This window comes from Phaeodactylum tricornutum, chromosome 1 (assembly GCF_000150955.2).
Source record: "Phaeodactylum tricornutum CCAP 1055/1 chromosome 1, whole genome shotgun sequence".
Taxonomy (NCBI): Eukaryota; Bacillariophyta; class Bacillariophyceae; order Surirellales; family Neidiaceae; genus Phaeodactylum; species Phaeodactylum tricornutum.
The window spans coordinates 906020-927773 of record NC_011669.1 but is presented as its reverse complement, the minus strand read 5'-3'; the positions used below and the strand labels follow the sequence as shown (position 1 = coordinate 927773).

The 21754-nt window shown below is 49.4% G+C and overlaps 9 protein-coding genes across 9 annotated transcripts; 4 read left to right on the top strand and 5 right to left on the bottom strand.

Annotated features, from left to right (window-relative positions):
* Positions 1 to 215: 215 nt before the first annotated feature.
* ZDS (zeta-carotene desaturase) lies at positions 216 to 2120 on the bottom strand. The gene has a single exon (XM_002176649.1). The coding sequence runs from the start codon at positions 1992 to 1994 to the stop codon at positions 219 to 221; it is 1776 nt and encodes a 591-aa protein (XP_002176685.1). The 5' UTR covers positions 1995 to 2120; the 3' UTR covers positions 216 to 218.
* Positions 2121 to 2383: 263 nt separating this feature from the next.
* On the bottom strand, positions 2384 to 3610 carry PHATRDRAFT_42732 (predicted protein; the record flags this gene model as incomplete). The annotated part of the gene is made up of 1 exon (XM_002176648.1): positions 2384 to 3610. The coding sequence occupies one exon, from the start codon at positions 3608 to 3610 to the stop codon at positions 2384 to 2386; it is 1227 nt and encodes a 408-aa protein (XP_002176684.1).
* Positions 3611 to 5746: 2136 nt separating this feature from the next.
* Positions 5747 to 6290, top strand: PHATRDRAFT_8657 (predicted protein; the record flags this gene model as incomplete). Its single annotated transcript, XM_002177154.1, has 2 exons — positions 5747 to 6119; positions 6190 to 6290. Coding segments are annotated over 2 exons (474 nt in total), but the record flags the coding sequence as incomplete, so codon positions are not given.
* Positions 6291 to 6539: 249 nt separating this feature from the next.
* Positions 6540 to 8465, bottom strand: PHATRDRAFT_42730 (predicted protein; the record flags this gene model as incomplete). The annotated part of the gene is made up of 5 exons (XM_002176647.1): positions 6540 to 7315; positions 7384 to 7568; positions 7645 to 8033; positions 8109 to 8243; positions 8324 to 8465. The coding sequence occupies 5 exons, from the start codon at positions 8463 to 8465 to the stop codon at positions 6658 to 6660; spliced, it is 1509 nt and encodes a 502-aa protein (XP_002176683.1). The 3' UTR covers positions 6540 to 6657.
* An 855-nt stretch (positions 8466 to 9320) lies between these two features.
* On the top strand, positions 9321 to 12343 carry PHATRDRAFT_42729 (predicted protein; the record flags this gene model as incomplete). The annotated part of the gene is made up of 1 exon (XM_002177153.1): positions 9321 to 12343. One exon carries the CDS (start codon positions 9321 to 9323, stop codon positions 12330 to 12332), a length of 3012 nt encoding a protein of 1003 aa, XP_002177189.1. The 3' UTR covers positions 12333 to 12343.
* Positions 12344 to 12435: 92 nt separating this feature from the next.
* Positions 12436 to 14468, bottom strand: PHATRDRAFT_42728 (predicted protein). The gene is made up of 3 exons (XM_002176646.1): positions 14299 to 14468; positions 13521 to 14058; positions 12436 to 13417 (listed from the first exon to the last, which is right to left on the bottom strand). The coding sequence occupies exons 1-3, from the start codon at positions 14377 to 14379 to the stop codon at positions 12519 to 12521; spliced, it is 1518 nt and encodes a 505-aa protein (XP_002176682.1). The 5' UTR covers positions 14380 to 14468; the 3' UTR covers positions 12436 to 12518.
* Positions 14469 to 15736: 1268 nt separating this feature from the next.
* PHATRDRAFT_3362 (predicted protein) lies at positions 15737 to 16702 on the top strand (the record flags this gene model as incomplete). The annotated part of the gene is made up of 1 exon (XM_002177152.1): positions 15737 to 16702. A coding segment is annotated over one exon (966 nt), but the record flags the coding sequence as incomplete, so codon positions are not given.
* A 549-nt stretch (positions 16703 to 17251) lies between these two features.
* On the bottom strand, positions 17252 to 18391 carry PHATRDRAFT_31781 (predicted protein; the record flags this gene model as incomplete). The annotated part of the gene is made up of 1 exon (XM_002176645.1): positions 17252 to 18391. One exon carries the CDS (start codon positions 18389 to 18391, stop codon positions 17252 to 17254), a length of 1140 nt encoding a protein of 379 aa, XP_002176681.1.
* A 612-nt stretch (positions 18392 to 19003) lies between these two features.
* Positions 19004 to 21738, top strand: PHATRDRAFT_42726 (predicted protein; the record flags this gene model as incomplete). Its single annotated transcript, XM_002177151.1, has 4 exons — positions 19004 to 19105; positions 19220 to 19296; positions 19392 to 20711; positions 20793 to 21738. 4 exons carry the CDS (start codon positions 19004 to 19006, stop codon positions 21736 to 21738), a joined length of 2445 nt encoding a protein of 814 aa, XP_002177187.1.
* Positions 21739 to 21754: the final 16 nt, after the last annotated feature.

Here is a 21754-nt window from a genome sequence, read left to right as displayed (position 1 = left end):
CGCGTCAGTGCCGCGAACAGTAGCATAATTGTGAACTAGATATGATCACTGGCAAACACGAATTTAGACAGTACAGACACCGACTCACATCCGCAATCTGTCTATGTAATTCCGGGGTGGACTAGAGGAGCGATTGTGAAGTATCCCGAGTCACAGAATTTTAGTTCTAACCCATACCGACAAGAACGACGATATACGTCAGCATTTACATGTTGTTACTACGCAACGACTTCTTTCTCCCTTGCAAAAAACGGCGAGCCGCTTTCCTCTTTCGCTTGCGCTTTCAGGCCTTCAGGACCATCGGCCCGGGCAATAATTTCGTCGGCCACCATGAGCCCAGATCGGGTGGCACCTTCCATCGAGTCCAAATAATCTTGGTATGTGTAAGAGCCGCACATGAAAAAGTTTGAAATTGGAGTGGCCTGAGCGGGGCGAAACTTATCCTGGCCGGGCTTTTCACGGTACAAGCTCTGTCCCAATTTGACAACCGAGGACCAAGTACATTTGAGCTTGCGCGACGATGGAAAAATGTTGTGAAGCTGTTTGATACAGTCGTCTACGAGTTGTTCATTGGACCGAGTGAAAGCACGTTCGTCAAATACCGCCTGAATTAGACTTCCTTCACTCGGCTTGTAGTAATCCCCTGGACTGGTCAGAGCCAAGTCGGCAAAGCACGAGAATTCGGTGTCGACACTGTAAAGAAGGTTGTCGATACCGGCGCCCTTTCCGTTGCTCTGGTCCCCCGACACATCCATCATACGAGCTTCGTCCTGCATTTCCGTCACCCAACCATCAAAGCGCACTTGGACGGTCGCGATCGGCACTGTGTCCAAATTGTAGATTTTGTCAAACTCATCATACTTTCGGAAACTTTCTGGTAGGAGCTTTTTGATTCCCGGTACATCGGTCGCAGCAATAACAACGTCGAATTCACGAAATTCTTCCCTTGCTCCAACCTTAATGCCCTTGACTCGAGTCGGCAGGCCAGTGTCGGGATCAATATCGTGCACAATGTCGCGGCATGGGCTGCTAAGATTGATCTTGACGTTACGGTCTTCCAGGTATTTGATAATGGGATCATGCAGACCCGTCTGCGGACTACCGTCCAGCATTCGCAAGACACTGGCCTCTGTTCGGATTGCGAACAACATAAAAATAGTCAGCATGCATCGGGCACTTATACTATCGCAATCCAAAAATCCCAAAGCGTAGGCAATCGCGTCCCACATGCGATCCAAGCTACCACGGCTACCTCCCATTGCTGTAAACCATTCTGTAAATGTGATGTCATCCAGCTCGCGAACCATATCCATACCACCATCAAAATCAACGAGAGCGCGGACAATAGGCGAGGTACCGAGACGAACCGCGTTGTGAAATTTGTCTTCCACTCCAAGCTGTTCGGTACGGGCGAAGGCTTGTAGGCCACTAACAGGGGCGCCAATAGGGAATCGGAAATCCAAGGCGCCTAGTTTGCCTCCTTCGTTAACGAATGTGTGGAGATGTTCTTTAATGCGCAATTTTTCGTCAAAGCTACCGGTGCGTTTCATGATACCGAACAGATTGTAGTAGCATCCAAAGAACACATGCAGACCCATTTCAATGTGATTACCGTCCTTGTCGAGCCAGGAGCTGACTTTGCCACCGACATAGGGACGTACTTCAAACATTTCAACCTTGTGCCCGGCGTCTGCCAGATCCATCGCAGCTACCATGCCGGCTAAACCAGCACCGACGATACCAATACTCAGGCTTTCTCGATTCTTCTTGCCGGGTCCATTCCGAGCGCGAGCCATGAGATTTTGGTTGAGGAAAGATTGGTTTCCGACCTGCGACTTGGCACCTTCCGAGGTAAAATCGGCGTCCGTGACGGTGCTTCGCAAGGCAGCGAACGCAGGTTTGATGCTTAGGGACGACGACGACTGTACTAGCGATGCTGGAGTAAACGCATTAACCGTGCAGCAGAGCAAAGCAGAAGCAAACAACAACCTCATGTTGACGAATACCGAAGTAGGAATGGAGAAGGCTGTCTGATATGTTCAAACAGCGGATGCTCGTTGATATGTGCGATATTGATGATGTGAGAAACAACGAAGGACCTTCTACTCTAGTAGCTCGTGTAACATTCGTTGTGCGTGTGTCACGTGTGTCAGACTGACAATGAGCCTTCCTCTTTGTTCTAGGCGTACGCCGTATGACCCGACTACCGGACTGACGTTTCCTCGAGCTGAAACCCCGACTCCGGGTGCCTTCTTTCTTGTAGAAAAACCCTGTGTCATTTTTACCTTTTTCAAACTATGTTATGTAACATTCTCGCAACAGCCACCAAACAAATTGTAGTTCTAAACAAATTCGCATCAAAGCAATACTATCTATTGGTCCTCTATACCTTCATATCGCTCTGCGTGATTTCTTCTGGGGTGCAATAACTTGAGAAACCAATTCCCCTGCAACGAATGATGTGTTTACCTGGTATGCGCCCAGCTTCACCGTAGCGACAATTTGTGACAGTCTTAGCCACTATGTCGTCTCCCTCGTCCAATATACGCGTCACCTCAAACTCAGCGCAGGCTACGACTTTGGCAATCTCAATGGCTGATTGAGTGTGTAGAGTCAATGATCCGGTTAGGATTTTGGACTCGCCACGCGCCAATGCCATGAAAAGAATGAGCTGGTCTTGGAGCCACTCGTCCACACACCCACCGTCTTGAATGGTGGACCAGAGTTCGGTAGCTGCCCGAACACCCACATCAAATGCCTTTTGCTGACGTTCCATCAGGGCTGATCCAGCCAAGCGGCACCCCGTATTTGTGGTCGCAACAATAATTATTCCTAACCCACTTCCAACTGCTTCTTTCTCCGTGACAACCTCTGTGTACACAGGTGTATTTGGAAAACGTGGCTGCAAAAAATGTTGGGCAGCCGATGCCATTTGCTTCGCCAAATGTATTGGAAGCTTACCAGCGTGAAACGCTCGAATTGAAATTTCTACAACTTGTCCTCGCTCTGTCATAGAAATCGGTGGTAAAGCTTCACAAATGGGCAAAACACGAATTCGAACTAAACCGCCACCTTTGGGGAAATAGCCTCGACGAACAACAGTTGCCTCTACTTGGTTTGGTTGCAGTTGAAAGAGATCCCGCAGCGTCGGCCAGAATACCCGTTCCCAGTAGTCGTATTGTGGTGCCATTGTTGCGTTGGTACCGCCGCGGAGTGTCAAACTAATAGGAACAGCAGAACCCATTAATGCACAAGGGAGGGCAGCCTGAATCAAAAGACAAATGGAACCGGCAGTTTCAATGTTGCTCGTCAAGTTAATCTGCTCAAGCTGGCTTGTTGTTATCCTTGGTTTTCCTGGCTCATATTGAATGATCTGTGAGTCGATAGCATCCCCCTTTAGCACAACGCCGCAGATTCTGGTTGGAAGTTGCAAAGAAGCCACGTGCTGGGCTTTCAGACCTGGTTTTGATCGATTAGAACGGATTTTCGTAATGCGGATCGGTTTTCGCAAGATTGTAGCGTAGGAGATGGAGTTCCGTAGAATCTGACCTCCACCTTCGCCTTTGGATCCATCAATCTCGATCTCGTTCGGTTTTCTACAAGACGACATGCTGCTCCACAACCGAAATTTGAAGTGAGGCCGTGTCTGGATATGAAATAGCGTAGTAGAAGCGATGTTCCAAAGCCGCTGCATTCACAGTTGAATCAAGTAAGACTAACAGGTTGTGAAGTTACAATGTGAATGACATGGCTACAAGCTTCGTGATTGCGATTGCGGTAGCTGCACAAAATGGGGCCAACTTTCATTCCTTTCACGCGAAAAAGTTATCCACGCTGAGAATCGTCGAACCAAAACTTGCCAAGGTAATAAATTTGGTAAATTTGAAAATGAGAAATCTTTTGTGACTCGAGACCGCATATGGGATCCAGCCACCAAAATTCGCTCCTCATGGAACGTCGAATGTCGTTCACTGTCAACATCTCGAAACATGATTTGTCTACGGTAATTGATCAAACAAAAGTTCACGGTTCTTTGATGGACAATTTGCCTTCTCAACCCGTCCCCAAGCTAGGCCCGAAACCGACACTATTGAGCAGAAAAGAGGTTGACGCCTTGTATCAAACCTTTCGAGACGTAGTTTCTGCCTTAAATCGACTCGACGTCGACTACATCGTAACAGGAGGATCCCTGCTTGGTGCTGTTCGCCAACACAGTATACTTTTTTGTGATGACGACATCGATATTGCGATCGTCGACTACGATGGAGACTACGAAAGAGTGTCGCTCAATTTACACATGTTTCTTGGAGATCAGCTCTACATGTATCAGCGACGAGCTTGGGAAGGAGGCGATCGGATTAGACCGTGTCGTATGAATAATGTGTATATTGACTTGTTTCAACTGCGCCGATACGATACGCTCTCCGACCTATCCAAAGTACTTGGCGTCAAAAAGAATGGACAACCCCAACCAAAGAATTACGTCGAAGGCATTACGGGTACGATCCAGGAATCCTGTTTTTCGCAAAAGGAAAGAACTCCACTTTTCCCGTTGTGGCACTTCAGCTCGAGAAAAGCTATAGAGCTGTGGCCGAAAGAAGCATATCGAGAGAGTGAACTCTTTCCTCTTACACTAGACCTGAAGTTTGGACCATTGACGGGAATCAAAGGCCCGAGGGCACCAGTTGTATTGTTGAAACGTGCATTTGGTTTGGACTGCTTTAATGTTTACTATCAAAGTGAGAGTCACCGGGCCCCGAAGGATTTATACAATAATCACTTGGTAGAGGACGATGGGAATCTATTCCCTCATACCAAAGCTGGTGGAGTGTGGCAATGTGGTACCAAAGTTCCCTTACAGGATTTGCACTATTTGCCGATGCAACCTTCGTCGCGCAAGGAACGACGACATACACTACATGGACGAGATCAGTTGTTTCATTATTTGAAAGAGCAGACTGAAAAGGAAGATCAGTACAGGGAGGAAGCTAATCCAGCACCGATTAAATCGAGGCCTCGACCTCAACGAACTGTTTACATGGACGGCATCTTTGACCTCTTTCATGTCGGGCACTTGGAAGCCATCCGACATTGTGCCAAACTAGGAAACCGTGTCATAATTGGTGTGACAGGTGATGACGATGCTTCGGTATACAAGCGCCCGCCCATCATTTCCCAGATCGACCGGAAGACTTTGGTTAGATCAATTGGAGAAGTGGATTTCGTGGTGTGCCCGTGCCCTTTGATTGTAACTGAATCCTTCATGCATCAGCACGGAATAGATCTGGTTGTACATGGTTTTGCGAATGATGTCGACGCGGAAAAACAAGCGGATTTTTTTCTCTATCCCGTGAATTCAGGCTGCTTTCAACGAATACCCTACTATAAGGGCCAGAGCACGACGGACATCATTTCCAAGATACAGTCCGATACGGGAAACTATCAGGGAAAGGCCCAGCTTGAAGAACACCACTGGTTTGGCTCAACCGTTGCTAAGGCCACAAAAAATTCAGTAACGATACCATATGATCCTTTTCCTCTGGACATACGCCTCTCGATTGAACCTCACATTCGGAAGGCTACCAACCGACGATCAGAAACGCTCGAGGCTATTCGTCAAGCGTCAGGACTCAACCATTTCGATGATGTTGTGGCGCAGTTCAAGCTGAGCTTCGGCACAGAAGGCAGTTTTGGTTTTGATACGGCCAAATATCCCCTTCGCTTGTCGCTGTTGAAATGCGGTGGGCTCTTAGATACATTTGACCTTTCCAATTTTCATGCAATGTCCAAAGAGAAAGCCAACTTTTTTTGCCAGCTGACCAAATCATTCACTAGCTTTCATCTTATCTATGATAAGTTTGTTCGTGAAGTGTGCGCTCCAGCGGTTTGCGAAATGGGATACTGCGACGAATTCTATTACCAAGCTTTTCCTTGTATACGAGTAGTGCGACCAAATGAGTTTAGCATCGGCCCCCATGCAGATGTTTCATATGGCCACCATCCATGCAGTATAAATATGTATGTTCCATTGACACCAATTGGCGGTACATCTGCATTGTTTCTCGAAAGTCGTCCCGGAAGCGAAGATTGGCATCCAATTGAAGGAGACTACGGTGAGTGTCCTTTCTTTGGCCTTACATAGATTTTCGCTTGAAGCTCAATTTCTTTCTGTTCAACTCGAGTAATTAGGCTACCTAAAGCACTTTGCTGGTGCAATTTGTACGCACTGGACAACAGACAATAAAACTTTACAAACCAGAGTATCACTGGATTTTCGAATCATCCCTGGGAGCTTCTACGACAAGCTGAAATGTGGCGGACCGATCAAATGTGGACAAAAAGATGTCTTCAGAGCTCATGGAGGATACTACAGTCGTTGCCGAAATCTGGGAGCCAGCGGGAAGGCGGGAGTTTGGGAGAGAGTAGGTCCTCTTCTGCCACCCGATGCAAGAGTGGGATTCCCTTGGACAGTAAAAAATTGGGACAGGCTACTGAAGAAACAGGAGATAGAGTAAATTGACTTGAACAAAGACGAGTTTCCTTAATCACGATTTCTTAATATCCTAATTTTACCAAAGGAGATACGTAATCATGGATGCTACTAACTGCCAGGACCCACTCCTTTACTGCGTTGAAAGACTAGTTGCGCAGATTTTCTTAGACATCTTTTGCCATTGCTGCCTTCTTTCTTCGTGCGGGCCGTTGCGCTTTGGATCCAGTGCTGGCAAACATGGCACACCACACAATCAAACCAAAGGTCCAGAGAACAAAAATTAAGGAGGCTGACGGCAAGTTGGTATTCGTTTCAGATACATTCTCAAACGTATCGACTACCTGCTCGTGAGGTCGAATATTTGTTGATGTTGTCATTTCCGGCAGAGGTAACGGCTCTTCTACTTGCTCATAATAGACAAGCTTTGTACGCCTCGGATACTCGGGCTGAGACTCAAGATTATCGGGTTTGTCGTATAAATTTTCCACCGGGGAAATAGATGCATCATACGCCACCCATTCAAGATCTGAACATTTCAAACTTGCACCCGTATTCCCACGTGGTATGGTAAAATCGATATTCGCAAAGTCAGCCAGCTGTTCCAATGTTCGACGTTTACCGAGGCCATATATCCCCATATTCGCCAGCTCTACATCCGTCGGCTTCGGATATGTGGCATGAATTAGTGTCTTCGCTCGCTTGATTGCCATCTTACGAAAGCGATCTCTTTGACGCTTAAACCACTCATTGTTGCCATGACCGTTCGCCTGCAATTCGAAGTCGTGAAACACCACATTTTTTGTAGGCGTATACGTGTCATATCTGAAAAGCATAAATGGTAACATTTAGATCGATCTGTAGGTGTTCGAGGGGGTCGGGTGTAAACTTACCCTCTTGTCCAGAAACGAGCGTATCGAGAGAACTGTTCGACGGGCATGGCATAGTAAGAAAATGGATCATATGGCGTAGTCTCTTCCAGATGGCACTTGGCAAATGAGAAAGCAGCAGACCATCCTAAGGACAAAAGTGGCTCCGTCAGTTCCAACGCTCGACCATCAGCAGGCGATTCGTAATCCTAAGGAAGGACACACCAGTCAGCAATTGATCAATTAGGAATCTCAATACAACTTTTTCCGTTGACAGAAACATACCGGAAAGCCATTGTCGCGAAATTTTACCATACACTGGCGGGGAACATCGTTTTCTTCTGATCCTCCAGGTGAATAGTCAGCCTTTGCTGACTTCGGTGGTGGAACAGTTGACAGGATTCCAAATTCGTTTTTCGTTCTTTTCCACTGGTCACGTAAAATTTCGTCCCAGTCCTTTGCGAAGTCCGTGTGGGCATCAATTTGCATACAAAATTCTTCGTTACCCAAAACTTTACGTGCCAAGCTTCGGGCCAACATAGGACCCTTTGCATTGATATTGTGGTATGCAACGTAGCCGATTTGATCAAAGCGTGGGCAATCCCCCCGGCGCTTCTCAGCGACAACTTTGAACATATCTTCCCGAATTTTGTTTCGCTTGATTGTTTGAACACCTGAAAGGAGATCATCATAAGCTTTATTTCAAAGAAATCGAAAAAGGTTTTCGACAGTTATTAATTTGGACTTACCGTATGAACTGCAGTACTGTTCCATACAAAATTTATCTTCTGCGTTGTTTTGTTCCACTAATCCCACAAAAATCTTATCAGGATTCTTTGCGTTTTCAAAAAGGGCTTTCAGAGTCTCTCCGCAACGTTCCCCGTCTAGGAAAAGACGCAGAGATCTTGGTTAGAGAGGTTTGCGTGAACGAGGACAGCGATGGACTCCACGATCCAGAACGTACCTCGATAGGACGGAATCGATACGAATATTGTGCCATCACCATTTTCAACTGGAGTGACTGGTCCGCGTGAGCGAACAGCTGGGGTGGTGACAGGATGTGACTCCTTGCCAACGAATATTCGGGGACCCGACATTGCTGCCATGGTCAAAATTACAGTTGTTTGAGGGTGAGCTGTTTCTTCCCCCCTTGTGCTTACTGTTAGTTCTTTGAAGTCAGTGTAATGACCGAATGACCTACAAGAGGAATTGTTAATGACATTATTTACGTCGCATGAGACATTGGACTTGAAACTGTTTTGTGAAGGAAAACACATCAAAATCGATCTCTTTTGCCATACTTACAGTCAATGAACATAACTTTCGGGCACAAATGAAATGATGCCTTGTGAAAAAAGACATTGGCATTGACTGTGAATAAAGGACTGGCATCGGTTTTGCACCGGTTTGACAAGTCGTGAGAGGAGTGGACATCGAAATTGTTTGATGTGAAGAGGTACTTGCTGCCTCGCCTATTCTACCTAAGGTCGCGGTAAATTGTGTTTCGTGTAGTAATGTTTCGCAATTCGCTAATCGACTTCACGCATATCGTGAGCAGTTTGCGATATAACAACGTTTCCGACAGTGAATAATAGACATGGATTGGGTCGTGTCTTAAAGTTTCATTCACGACACGTAGGTTTTTTACTGGCAGTGTGTTAGCGGTAAATCTAGAGGCAAAAGTTCATTAGACCATCCAATGAAACGTCGTCTAGTAGCAGTTTAGAACCAAAAACCTCATGATGCCATACGGAAACCACCGGAACCACTAACTAGCAGTAACGCACAACGACGAGCAAAACGTTTAATGTTAGAACGTGATTCTTTCTTGCGGAGACACAAAAGAAGAGTGTCTTTCCCAGAGCGATCCTGCTCTTTTTCCGCCGAATACAAGTTAGGAGCAGCCAGGCGCTGAGACTTTATGTCTACATGCAGATACCTGCTAGAGACGGAAGTAAAAAATGAGCAAGAAAAGGAATGCCAAGAAACGACGTCGGGAACAACGCCGCCAGATGGAAGAACATTCCAGGCTTACTAATGATTCCTTCCAGGACCAGCAAAGAGCTACCAGTACGAACAAACATTCGAAGGGGGATGGTGCACCACCATCATTTGACAAGAGTCGCAGCGTCAATTCATCTTCTCTCCCTACAGCAGTGGATGGCTTCGGTTCCCAAAAGCGTTCCATCGCTGCAATCCAATTTGTTTACCCCGAACGGAATGGAAGAAAACTTTACAGATTTCAAAAGGAGCTGCTCGACACCTTCATCGTTCCTCCCCAAGAAAAGATTGAAAAAGGGCTCCCTGAATTCGTCGCGACGAACGTGAGTTTGAACGACATTCTATACCCGGACAGCAACAGAGAAAAACAATCCGATTCTGGTAGTCAGCTCAAAGGCGACTCCTCTCAGAAATCTCCAAAAATCCTGCATGGCGAGCATCACACCAACAACGTAGTAAAGGAGCTGCGTCAGAAGAACTTGGATGTACAGTCACTTTCTGGGCAATCGCAAGGCCAGCTGTCGGGGATGTCCGTGGAAGATGCCGTTCGCGACAAACTTGGATGTCGGCCTCGTGCGAATTCGACAGATGGAGAACTCAATTTACCGCAACGAGGGCTTTGTGATGAGCGGAAGGTACTAGAGTCTTTCAAATGGATCCCCACAAATGTCAATTTGTCTTATCCGAAAGGCTTTGTCAATCTGGGTAATACGTGCTTTCTGAATAGCACTGTACAGTGCCTCGCCTACCTACCACCATTCTGCCAATCCTTGCTTTCAATATTATCTCATGAATCAAAACATGGTGAAAAAAGAAAGACCAGTCAAGGAAGGAAGGTAACATTTATCTTGCGCTCCCTCTTTTCTCAAGTACACGGCATTGATGGTGGTACCACACACTCTGGAAGTTCATTGGCTCCTCGTGCCATTGTCCAAGCAGTGCCAACTCTTGGTTCCTGCGGTAGTCGGAAAGGGTACAAGTTTCGACCCGGTCGACAAGAAGATGCACATGAGTTTTTGGTGCATTTGCTAGATGCCATGAACGACGGTGAGCTGAAAGAAGCGGGAATCAACCAGAATGCAAGTGGATGGCGTGATCGATTGCCAATTCCTCGCCTAGATGAGACGACTTTCATACATAGAATATTTGGTGGATATTTCCGAAGTCAAGTTCGCTGCACATCCTGTAACAATCGCAGCAACACGTACGATCCCTTACTAAACTTGTCTCTGGAAGTCAGTCGCAAGGCGTGCAACTCAGTTGCTCAGGCTTTGCACGAGTTTACTCGCAAGGAAACCTTAGACTCTCAGAATCAGTGGAAGTGTTCGGGCTGCAAAAAATATGTTTGTGCTACAAAGCAGTTGACTGTATTTCGACCACCTTTGTCTCTTTGCATTCAATTAAAGCGATTCACATACAGCGGTAGACTAAAATTTAGTGTTGGCTTCGGGAGCTTCGGCAATGGGGGAGGAGGACAAAAGATATCGAAATCTATCGAGTTTCCAGCCCAGCTGAAGCTTCCTTTGAGTGATGGTCGCTCCTGTGGGTATTCCTTGACCGGAATTGTGATCCATGTAGGAGGTAGTGCTAGTTCTGGACATTACACGGCGTATGTTCGCAAGCCAGGTGGTGGTAGCAAATCACAATGGTTTCACATGGACGACTCTTTCGTCGAAGCTGTATCGGAACAAACAGTCCTTCGACAAAGAGATGCCTACTTGCTGTTCTACTGTCGCGAAGAAGTTAAACTTGAGTTTCCAACACCTCCAATGTCGGCCAAGGAAGCGCAAGAACTTGGCAGAGCCAAAGCTCGCGCCCGCGCGGACAGTTTAACAGAATTACAAGCAAGCGCATCGACATCTTTAATCACAATCACTAGCAAGTCGCTTTGCCATGAAAGTACAGCGGCTTTGGAACAGAAAAGGAAGGTTAATAGAGTGGAGGAGAACTCGAATGGTACGGTGGCTTCTTTTCCACCAAATCTGCGAAAGCAGGAACAAAATGAGAATGGAGACTTGTTGGAGAAACAACGGAATGAAACATCCTTTTCAGCCCCAGGCAAGAAAACTGACAGCGCCGAACTACTGCCAACGCCAATCACAGCTCCGGATTTTGGCTTTGAGATTCAACGCTCGTCAGTAAAGCAATTTAGCCGTAGGAGTCCGGATCCGTCGAAAGTGGTAGTTTCCTCGAAATCCCAGCGGGAAAGATACGGAGGCAACATTCAGCTCGGACAATCACCAATGATGAAACCTGCCATTGCACTTCCGGATCAAGGCGAAGAATCCTCGTCGGAAGAGTCCTCACCCAGCGACGATTCTTCCGTACAAGACCAGAACGACAGCACCAGTTCCGCAAGGATTTCTCTGCCGGTTATTAAGTCGGAGGCCAAGACGTCATTCGCCGACGTTTCTTCCTCGTCCGAAAACGAAGAAAAAGCGTTTAGGACAATAAATATGACAGAATCCGAAAGTCCACATGCTGTCCAGAAAAAGGCGTTGGAGAAACCGCGGACTCGCATCGTGCTTGATCGTGGTGAAGGCCGTGAAAAGGTGGAAGTCATGATGGGTCCGCGCTCCGAGACCAAGGCGTGGACGCCCAGGGCTGGGGCGGTTACAAAAAGTGAGGACTATGCGCTTTTGGGGAACCAGCGAGTAGGAAGGTGGGATGACGAAGGCAACGATGTTGCAACTCGCCAACATGACCGCGGCCGCGAGAACCTTATCCAACAAATGGACAAGAAAGAATCCAACCGAAAGCGCAAAATGTACTTAGATCGCTGGGACGCCATGCTGGATCAAGGCCAAACCAAAAAGGTGAAAGAAAAGACTGATTCTATCAAGCCGACGACGCCCAAGAAAAATGTGTTCCAGCGAATCCAAAGCAGCGTGCAGCGTATGAATCGAGGCCGTGCAAAAGGACACTTTCGACCCGAGACGCAAAAGAAGAAACGCGGTCGACGCAGTCTCTGACAGTGTACAAATTTAAGAAACAGTTTCGCGACTGGTATCTACAGCTTGGATCTGAATTAGCTCGTATCTTTCCATTTTGCGCGAAATGGAAGGACTCATTGACCAACCGAATGTACCTGATAGAGTCGTCACGCGAAACAAAAAGGCGGCATAATCAATGTAGCTAATACCCGGCAGTTATACGATTTAAGAAAAGATACGCTTGGAAACATCGGCGTTGTTGATATCATCAAGCAACACTTGGAAGTCGTCAGCCTGAATCTTCTTCAAGTCCGATACCGTGCAGATACCACCATTTTCTCCGTTGATTGCGAAACGTTCGAACGTTCGGATTGCGGAATTCATCCGAGCGCGATCCATGGCATTGCGGACAGTACGGGCGTTGGAGAAGAAAGGCAGGGTCATGCGTTTCTCGATGTAAGCCTTGAAGACTGGGTAGGCGTTATCGTCAATATCGTACTCCAATTCCCTGGCCATGACGGAGGCAATTTGCACCAATTCGTCCGCGCTGTAGTTGGGGAAGTCAATGTGGTTTCCGATACGAGACATCATACCTGGAATGTAGGAGAAGAATTTGTCCATGCGGTCCTTGTATCCGGCGAGCGCCACAACCAAATCTTCTTGCTGATTTTCCATGACGTTGAGAAGAATTTCGATGGACTCCTGACCATAATCACGATCGTTGGCAGCATTGTAGAGGTAGTAAGCTTCATCAACCAGGAGCACTCCACCCATGGCCTTCTTGATCATTTCCTTGGTCTTGGGGGCGGTGTGACCGACATATTGTCCGACGAGATCGTCACGCGTGGCAAGGACAACGTGACCCTTACGAGAGTAACCCATCTTGGCCAGGATCTGTCCCATACGAACAGCGACCGTAGTCTTTCCGGTTCCGGGAGCACCCGTGAAACACATATGCAGGGAGGGTACGGCGGTTTCGAATCCAAGTTTGCGGCGCATCTTATCTAGGACCAGGAGGGAAGCAATTTCCTTGACGCGCTTCTTGACGGGGACAAGACCAACGAGTTCGCGATCCAGCTTGTCGAGCTGATCCTGGACACCTTCCTTGAACATGAATTCCTCCACTGCAAAGAAAATGACACGACAAGTAATGGACAGTGAGTCAATAAAGTGCCTCAAGAGCCACAGTCTCCGACGTTGTGTTCTGTTCCACGTCACACCACTTACCGGTACCAGCGGGTTGACTATCGGGCATGTTGTTCATGTAGTCAATCTTCTTCTGACGTTCTTCCTTCCGAATTTCGGCCGCGCGTTCACGATTAGCGGCTTCCTCTTCGTTCTTACGGCGCTCCGTATCCACTTCATTGAGACGATCACGCAGACGCACCGTTTTTGAGCTAGGATCGTTATCGTTGCCACCCCAATCCAGCGACTTGGTACCGAAGGGATTGGCGTTACCTTCGTTACTGGCGGGAGCCGGTGCCGGAGGCGCCACGGCCGGCGCCGCCGCACCCATTCCACCTCCGCCCCAGCCATTGTCGGCCGGTGCGGCGCCTCCCATGGGAGCGCCCCAGCCGCCGTTGGCCGGTGCAGGAGCCGGTGCCGGCGGAGCTCCCCAACCGGAAGGAGCCGCCGGTGCCGGAGCGGGGGCGGCTGGAGCACCCCAGCCGGTACCGCCGCCGCTACTACTGTTGTCGTCCCAGCCACCTCCACCGCCACTGCCCGGAGTCCATCCTCCCGGAACACCCGAGTACAGACAAGTCGCCTAACGCGCAGCCAGAAAGAAATGCACTGTGAGCCGCATGTATGATTCACGGTGAAACACCAATTGCCTTAGTGTTACGATCCTAAATTGCCCAAAAAGATCGATCCATATACGGTATACGAAGCGCCTATTCAGGACTTTGACACCTTTCCTTACAGTCAAACTCGAATTTTACTTCGAACAGCGTCCGTTTACCACAACAACGACACAGACATAGACACAGTTATAGATAACACTCACCCTACTAGTGGAGATTGTAGTAGGGACAAAGGCTGAAGCCGTAGCCAAAGATAAGATCGTGACAGCCGTTGCAAACTTCATCGTGATAATTTTGGATGCTTGCCGACACGAAATTAAAAAAGCACACGAGGAATACAGTGTTGAAACGGACCCGTGCGACAGACCAACAAACAACACGGCGATTGAACACCCGTACGCGTCTGGTCGGCTGGTAGTGCGTGCTGCGGTGGATCGCGTACCGTAGTGTATTTATTACGGCTGCGGTCCCAAAACAAGCGGAGTTTTTTCTAAGACGCTGTCGTGTTTTGCGTTGCCAACAGCCCCCTACAGCCACCACCGTCTATGACGTATGCGTGCGAAGGGAATCGGGATCTTTCGACGGGTGCGTTCCGCGTGGTGCCACTCGTTGTGCAGCCGACATTCGAAGCAAACCAATCAAAACATCCGATTCCTGCCTACGACACACCGTTCCATACGTCAGCTGCCGTGTGCCGGATACAGACACGTCTGTCCTCATACACAAACGTCTGACCGTAGTAGGTAATCGGGGTCTTTGGAATTCCCGAAATAAATATGAATAGAATCCTTCCCGGACACGAAAGCGACACATTCGACCAAAGAGACTTTCTCGTACACACGAATGTGCACCGTCATCCGGAGAGTTTCCGCCAAAGCGACAGTCAGTCACAGTCAGTCAGCGCCCTTACACACGAACGCGAACGCAAGCGTTTGGCTCTCTTCATACGAGCTCTTGCGGGCTAGAGGTATATATATTCTCACACCGTGACCATCAACACCTACGCAAAGCGGTCGGCTCTCCTTGCCACACGAGCGGGTCACACACCAATAGTACATCACCCGCACATCCACATTCATCATCAGAGCGTTATTAACTGTAACTCTCGCAATACCCTTGGGTTGCCTTCTTTGCCATCCACAAAATCGTTCGGACCGCGTTTAACAGAGCGGCTTCTCGTTAGGAGCAAGGTGAATGCCTGTAAGTTCCGACCACATTGTGCTTACCGCAAATTACTTCCGTTCGAGACGCTGTAATATGCAGAATAGAGATTTCGGAAGTTGACTTGTTCTCACGCCTTTTAATTTTGCTTCTGATGCAGTCCGTTCCGAAGGTTATCTTCGTTGTCCCAATTGTCTTGGCAGTGCCGGGCCAAGCCAAGAGCTATCCATCCTAGCAGGCCCATTCTAGTATTGCTTTCTAGCTAGTAGACACTTCTCTTTTGACTTTGTCATGTCTCCGCTGCCACCGGATTGCAGCGACTCCTCCAGCAATGGCAGTGCAGAAGGAGTTCCTCAGGTCGTTGGCGGGCACAAGACGACCAAGGTCCGAATCGAGTCGGAAGATGTGCCGTGGCGACACGATTCTCCCGTGCACGAACCCGTCCACTCCGACGACGAATCCGGCAATCTCCTCGATCGAGACTACACTGGCATGTTTGAAGGACCCGAAAAGACGTTAGAAGTCGTCTTTCGTCGGGACAGCGACGAACACACCGATCTCAGCATGGGCGAATTGTCGGGCACGTCCTCTTCGAACGCTCCCATTCTGCGAACCGGACTCCGCCGCCTCGATCGCAGCGATCTCGATGTCGTCTGCGCCCGCGCGCGGTGCACGATTCTCTCGTCCATCTCCAACCAGTATTTGGACGCCTACGTGCTTTCCGAATCCTCCCTCTTTATCTACCCCTACATGCTCGTGCTCAAAACCTGCGGTACCACGACCTTGTTGCGTTGCATTGCAACCTTGATTGATTTGGGACGCAAGTTGGGATTGGAAATCGATTGGGTTGGGTACAGTCGCAAAAACTTTAATTTTCCCGGCGATCAAGCCTTTCCACACCAGTCCTTTCATCAAGAGTTAGACTACCTCTACGGACACCGCAATCTTTGTGAACGTCTCGACGGCAGCGGATATACGCTCGGTCCGGTAACGGGTGATCACTGGTTCGTTTTTGTGGCTGATCAGACGATTCGGGCCAAAGCTCTGGATATCGACACGGATCGCGTGCTTAACATTATGATGTTTGACATTGACGAAAATGTTACGCAGCTTTTTTACTACGATCAGTATGAACAACATCTCGACGGGGAAACCAAGGACGATGCCGTCAAGCGCATCTCGGAAGAGCAGACCTCCGTTTCTGGGATTCGTTCGCTCTGCCCCGGTGCGATTATCGACCCACGCGCCTTTGAACCCTGCGGGTATTCCATGAATGCTGTCTTATTCCGCTCGTACTCGACCATTCATATTACTCCCGAGTCTGGTTCGTCCTACGCCAGCTTCGAAACGAACCAAAAGGTGGGATCGTACAAGGCCCTCATTTCCAACGTGATTCGTACGTTCCGCCCTAAGCGTTTCGTCATGACGCTGATGGCCGACGAAGGTGGGATTAAACAGGTCAAGGACAATCCAATGGTGGATTCGGCGGCGCACGCCAAGATTGTGGTACCTGGCGTAGCGCACGGCAAAGGATTGGAACCCACAACTGTGCCGAGGGCGACCTCCAACGGTAGTGTCGCTTCGCGGAACTCGATGGCCTCGGCCAAGTCCTTAGTCTATAAACGGAGTAGCTTGGCATCCATCAAGGTGGAGGAAGATTGCTGCTGCATGATGGGCAACTGGGTACTCGAGAAAACGCCGGCGGCCGCCTCGATTCGTGCGGGTAAGTTGCGGGGCATGTCGGTTTCGTGAGACTAGGATGACGTGGAACATTGGATAATCAGTATTGGATGGTGCATGTGTGTGTGGGAACGAAAAAGCATTAATGATAACGGAGAGAAAAGTACGGACACAGAAAGTGAAGTATGTCCGCTTTGTGTTGGCAAACAGGTCAGGATTCAAGTAGTGGAAGAAATAAATAGCTACTGGAATCCTTGGAATATAGTCAAAATTATCGTGTAGTATGTGCACAACGACGCGTTGTCTCCGGAACGGTTACCCGGCAACAACTCCATCAGCACGTATAAAAAAGGCCTTGTGCTGTCCGGTTGCATGGCTGGACGACGCGTCCAACGTGACGCGGCGTCCAAAGACGACACCCGCGTCTCCGCCGCGTTCCTGTCGGGTTAGAATGTACCGTACGTCGATACAGTGCGCCCAAGATAAACCCAGGGCGGGCTTGGTCCAGACTCCGGACAGGGCCACTTGATTGATGACGAGTACGGGGACATCAAAGACGTCCGACAGTTTTTTGAGACGCGCCGCGAGTCCAAACAAAATGGCCGAGCGAGCCGCATGGTGGTGTGACGATTGTTGCGAACGAGTGCCGTCCGTGTCCTCACTGGTGCGGAACATGTCGGCAATGGAATCCAAGACGAGCACACGGACGGTGCCGGATTTTAGCAAGACTGGCAATTCGTCCAATACCTGCGTGAGTTGTTCTGCGTTCCACGCTGCGCGTGTCAGAATGCGCTGCAAAATAGTGCAAGGGGGAGATCTGGTAGGAGCCTTCATTTGGTCAGGTGTGGACGCCGGTCGTTGTTCCTGCCGGGAGAGGACCATTTGTTCCAGTCGTTTGACGATTTGTACGACATTGTTTTGAGCCTTGAGAGAAATGTATATTGCACGACACGGGATCAGATGCAAAGAGACGTCAGTGCCGGTGGTGGGTGCGGCAATCAACGGTGGTTCTCGGGAGGGGCCTGTCGTCGAGGAAGCTGCTTGGACGCACACGCTAAGGGCGGTTTGTGATTTGCCGGTTCCGGCCTCCCCCACGAGTTCGTAAATGCCGGGCCGGGCCAAGGACAACCAGGATTCCAAACCGTTCGGTATTAATCTGAGGGTGTGCGTTCGTTGCTGATGCCGTTGTAGCAGCTGCAAGGCAGTTGTGGGAGAGGGGAGCAGGGGAGATTGGACCGAAATGGCATTGGGGATTGACAATCGTCTCTGTCTACGGTTAGTGGAGGTAGAAGCATACTGGTTCCGTATCTCTGTGAGAGGAATTCGGGAAGCGGATTGTTCTTGCCGTATTGGAAAGGTGTCCGCAGAAGCCGATCCTTTCGAACAGGACGAAAACGGGGCCTTGCGCTTGTATTGATTGTAGATTGGAGCCTTCGGCGAAGTGCCAGTACTCATCCTTGGCAATTAGTCCCGTTAATCAGTTGCCACGGGTGGGGATGAATATACAACAAAAACGTAGTCCAAACGTGAATTACAATGACGGTCTATCCGCAATTAGCTCGAAATACATCGAACTAACAGCAAGCAAGCAAAAAGGGGGAAATTAGTCTATTTTGGAACCGTTGTTGTTTGGACGTTGCGTTTCGAATCATCCTCATGGTGGGAGCGATAATTGCCGTCTCAGACTCTTTTACTCTATGCACATCATTCACAAGGCACCAGGATGGCGCGTTGTTTCAAAGGTCCATCAGTTTAATAAGTATTGAAATATCGGACTGTCCTAGTATTAATCGACTGGGGCTGGGCGGGCTTGTGGCGCCAGAGTTATCCTTGGTTTAAACCGTACCGCCCAATAGCCGGCACTGCCTTGCGGGTAGCTCGACAGCGACGCGCGCGCCGCTGGAAGCAACTTTTTCGCGCCGAGCCAGCTAGCCCAGTATTCCTGTCATTCCTCACAACCGCACGCCACATTTGTTCGTCCCCACTGACGGTCGGGATTTTGTCGATACCGTCGATTGATCACTTTGTTCTTATTCTATTGTTTTGTTCCTTCCTTTGTTTCCCAGCATGTCGATGTATGTGCTCAAACGCAACGGCAGACGCGAGTCTGTGCACTTTGACAAGATCACAAGCCGCGTTTCCAAGCTCTGCTACGGATTGGACGCCAAGGTAGGTTGCCACGCTCCTCGGAGTGACCCTGAAAGGCATTGGTGCGGCTCTGCCGCGACGTCGACACGTTCCGACGTCCTCTCACCGCATGTGTGTACGGTCGTTTTCTTTTAGCATGTGGATCCGGTGATTATTTCCCAGAAAGTGATTCAGGGTGTCTACCCGGGTGTGACGACCTCGGAACTCGATGAGTAAGTAATTCCTGTATCGCAAATCTCCACGCGAGAATCAGTGGGTACCGGAACGGGTGAACGGTTCTTACCGCGGGCATTTCTTGCTTTTACAGACTCGCGGCACAGACCGCTGCTTCGTTCGCTACCCAGCATCCCGATTATTCCATCCTGGCGGCGCGCGTTTCGGTTTCCAACTTGCACAAAATGACGATTGCTCGTTTCTCCGATCTCGTCGAAGTCTTTTACAATTACAAACACCCCAAAACGGGTGAACCCGCCTCTCTGATTTCCGAAGAAGTGTATCAGATTGTGCAAAAGCACAAGGACGAACTCGACGGCGCCATTGTACACGCGCGTGATTTCGAGTACGACTACTTCGGGTTCAAAACGCTCGAAAAGTCCTACTTGCTCAAGGTCGATGGCAAGATTGCCGAGCGCCCGCAGCTTATGCTCATGCGTGTGTCCGTCGGTATCCACGGAGACGATATCCCTCGGGTCATTGAGACCTACAACTTTCTGTCGGAGCGATACTTTACGCACGCCACCCCCACGCTCTTCAACGCCGGCACCAACATGCCACAGATGAGTTCCTGCTTTCTCATGACAATGAAGGAAGACTCCATCGACGGCATCTACGATACGCTCAAGAACTGCGCCGTCATTTCCAAGTATGCTGGAGGTATTGGCCTCGCCATTCATAACGTTCGGGCCAGCCAGAGCTACATTCGCGGCACTAACGGCTCCTCCAACGGCATCGTACCCATGCTCCGTGTCTTTAACAATACGGCGCGGTACGTCGACCAGGGCGGTGGCAAACGCAAGGGATCCATCGCCATTTACTTGGAACCCTGGCACGCGGACGTCTTTGCCTTTTTGGATCTGCGCAAAAACCACGGGAACGAAAGTGATCGCGCGCGCGATTTGTTCTTCGCCATGTGGGTGCCGGATCTCTTCATGAAGCGCGTCAAGGACAACGGCACCTGGTCCTTGTTATGCCCCAACGAGTGCCCCGGTCTCGCCGATTGTTTCGGCGACGAGTTTGAAGCCCTGTACGAACGCTACGAACGAGAAGGCAAAGTCCGACAAACCATCAAGGCGCAGCAGCTGTGGTTTGCCATTCTTGACTCCCAAGTCGAGACGGGAACGCCGTACATGCTCTTCAAGGATCACTGTAACCGCAAGTCAAACCAGCAAAATCTGGGTACCATCAAGTGCTCAAACCTGTGTACCGAAATTGTCGAATACACCGCACCGGACGAGGCGGCCGTTTGCAACTTGGCGTCCATTTCGTTAAGCAAACTGGTGGTACCCGGCCAATATGGTCAGGGTGGGTCGTTTGATTTTGAGAAGCTCCGTGAAGTCAGTGGAGTCGTGACCAAGAATCTCAATCGCATTATTGACCGAAATTTTTACCCCATCGAGGAAGCGAGGCGGTACGTGCGAATTCTTTTTTAACGTGCGACGAACACGGAAGTCACCCACGCTCACCTTTCCCACCTACTCCATTTTTGAAGCTCCAATATGCGCCATCGCCCAATTGGAATCGGCGTCCAAGGCTTGGCGGACTGTTTCCAAATGCTGCGAATTCCTTTCGATTCTCCAGAAGCTCGTAAACTCAACACAGATATCTTTGAGACCATCTATTTTGGAGCCTGTACTGCCAGTTGTGATTTGGCGGCAGTGGACGGCCACTACGAGTCTTACCCTGGGTCTCCATCGAGCAAAGGACAGCTTCAATTTGATCTTTGGAACGTACAGCCCAGCAACCGATGGGACTGGGCCAGCCTCAAGGCAAAGATTGCGGAACACGGTATCCGCAATTCACTGTTGGTAGCTCCCATGCCAACGGCGTCGACCGCCCAAATCCTTGGAAATAACGAATCGACTGAGCCCTTTACATCCAACATGTACAACCGACGCGTGCTAGCTGGCGAATTTACCGTTGTTAACAAGCACTTGTTGCGTGAGCTGACGGCTCGCGGCATCTGGACTGAAAACGTCCGCAACCGAATCATTGCCGAGAATGGATCTATCCAGAATGTCCCCGAGATTCCGGTGGAGATTCGCGAGATTTTCAAGACCGTGTGGGAAATCCCACAACGTGCGATTTTGGATATGGCAGCGGATCGCGCTCCTTACATCTGCCAAAGCCAAAGCTTGAATGTGCACATTGCCGACCCTAACTCGAAGAAACTGACTTCAATGCACTTCTACGCCTGGCAGAAAGGGCTCAAGACAGGAATGTACTACTTGCGTACGCGCCCCAAGGCCGACGCAATCAAGTTTACCGTTGACCAAGAACAACTCGTCTCGAACAAGATGAAGGAGGTCAAGCTGGTGGACAAGGAAAATTCAAGCAACATGGTTACGCCACCGCCACCAGGGGCGACCGCCATGAAGGGCACACAGGGGCTAACCACGGAGGACGAAGAAGATATGTGTCTAAGCTGCGGGGCCTAAAGGATACTATCGTAAA

Bases quoted from the DNA above. Each gene is read 5' to 3' on its own strand.
- PHATRDRAFT_42728 (XM_002176646.1), bottom strand. From the start codon at position 14,379: ATGAAGTTTGCAACGGCTGTCACGATCTTATCTTTGGCTACGGCTTCA. The intron at 14,059-14,298 runs GTGAGTGTTATC...GCTGCGCGTTAG, and splicing joins CTACAATCTCCACTAGTAGG to GCGACTTGTCTGTACTCGGG. The intron at 13,418-13,520 runs GTAAGTGGTGTG...TTTTCTTTGCAG, and splicing joins TAGTCAACCCGCTGGTACCG to TGGAGGAATTCATGTTCAAG.
- ZDS (XM_002176649.1), bottom strand. From the start codon at position 1,994: ATGAGGTTGTTGTTTGCTTCTGCTTTGCTCTGCTGCACGGTTAATGCG.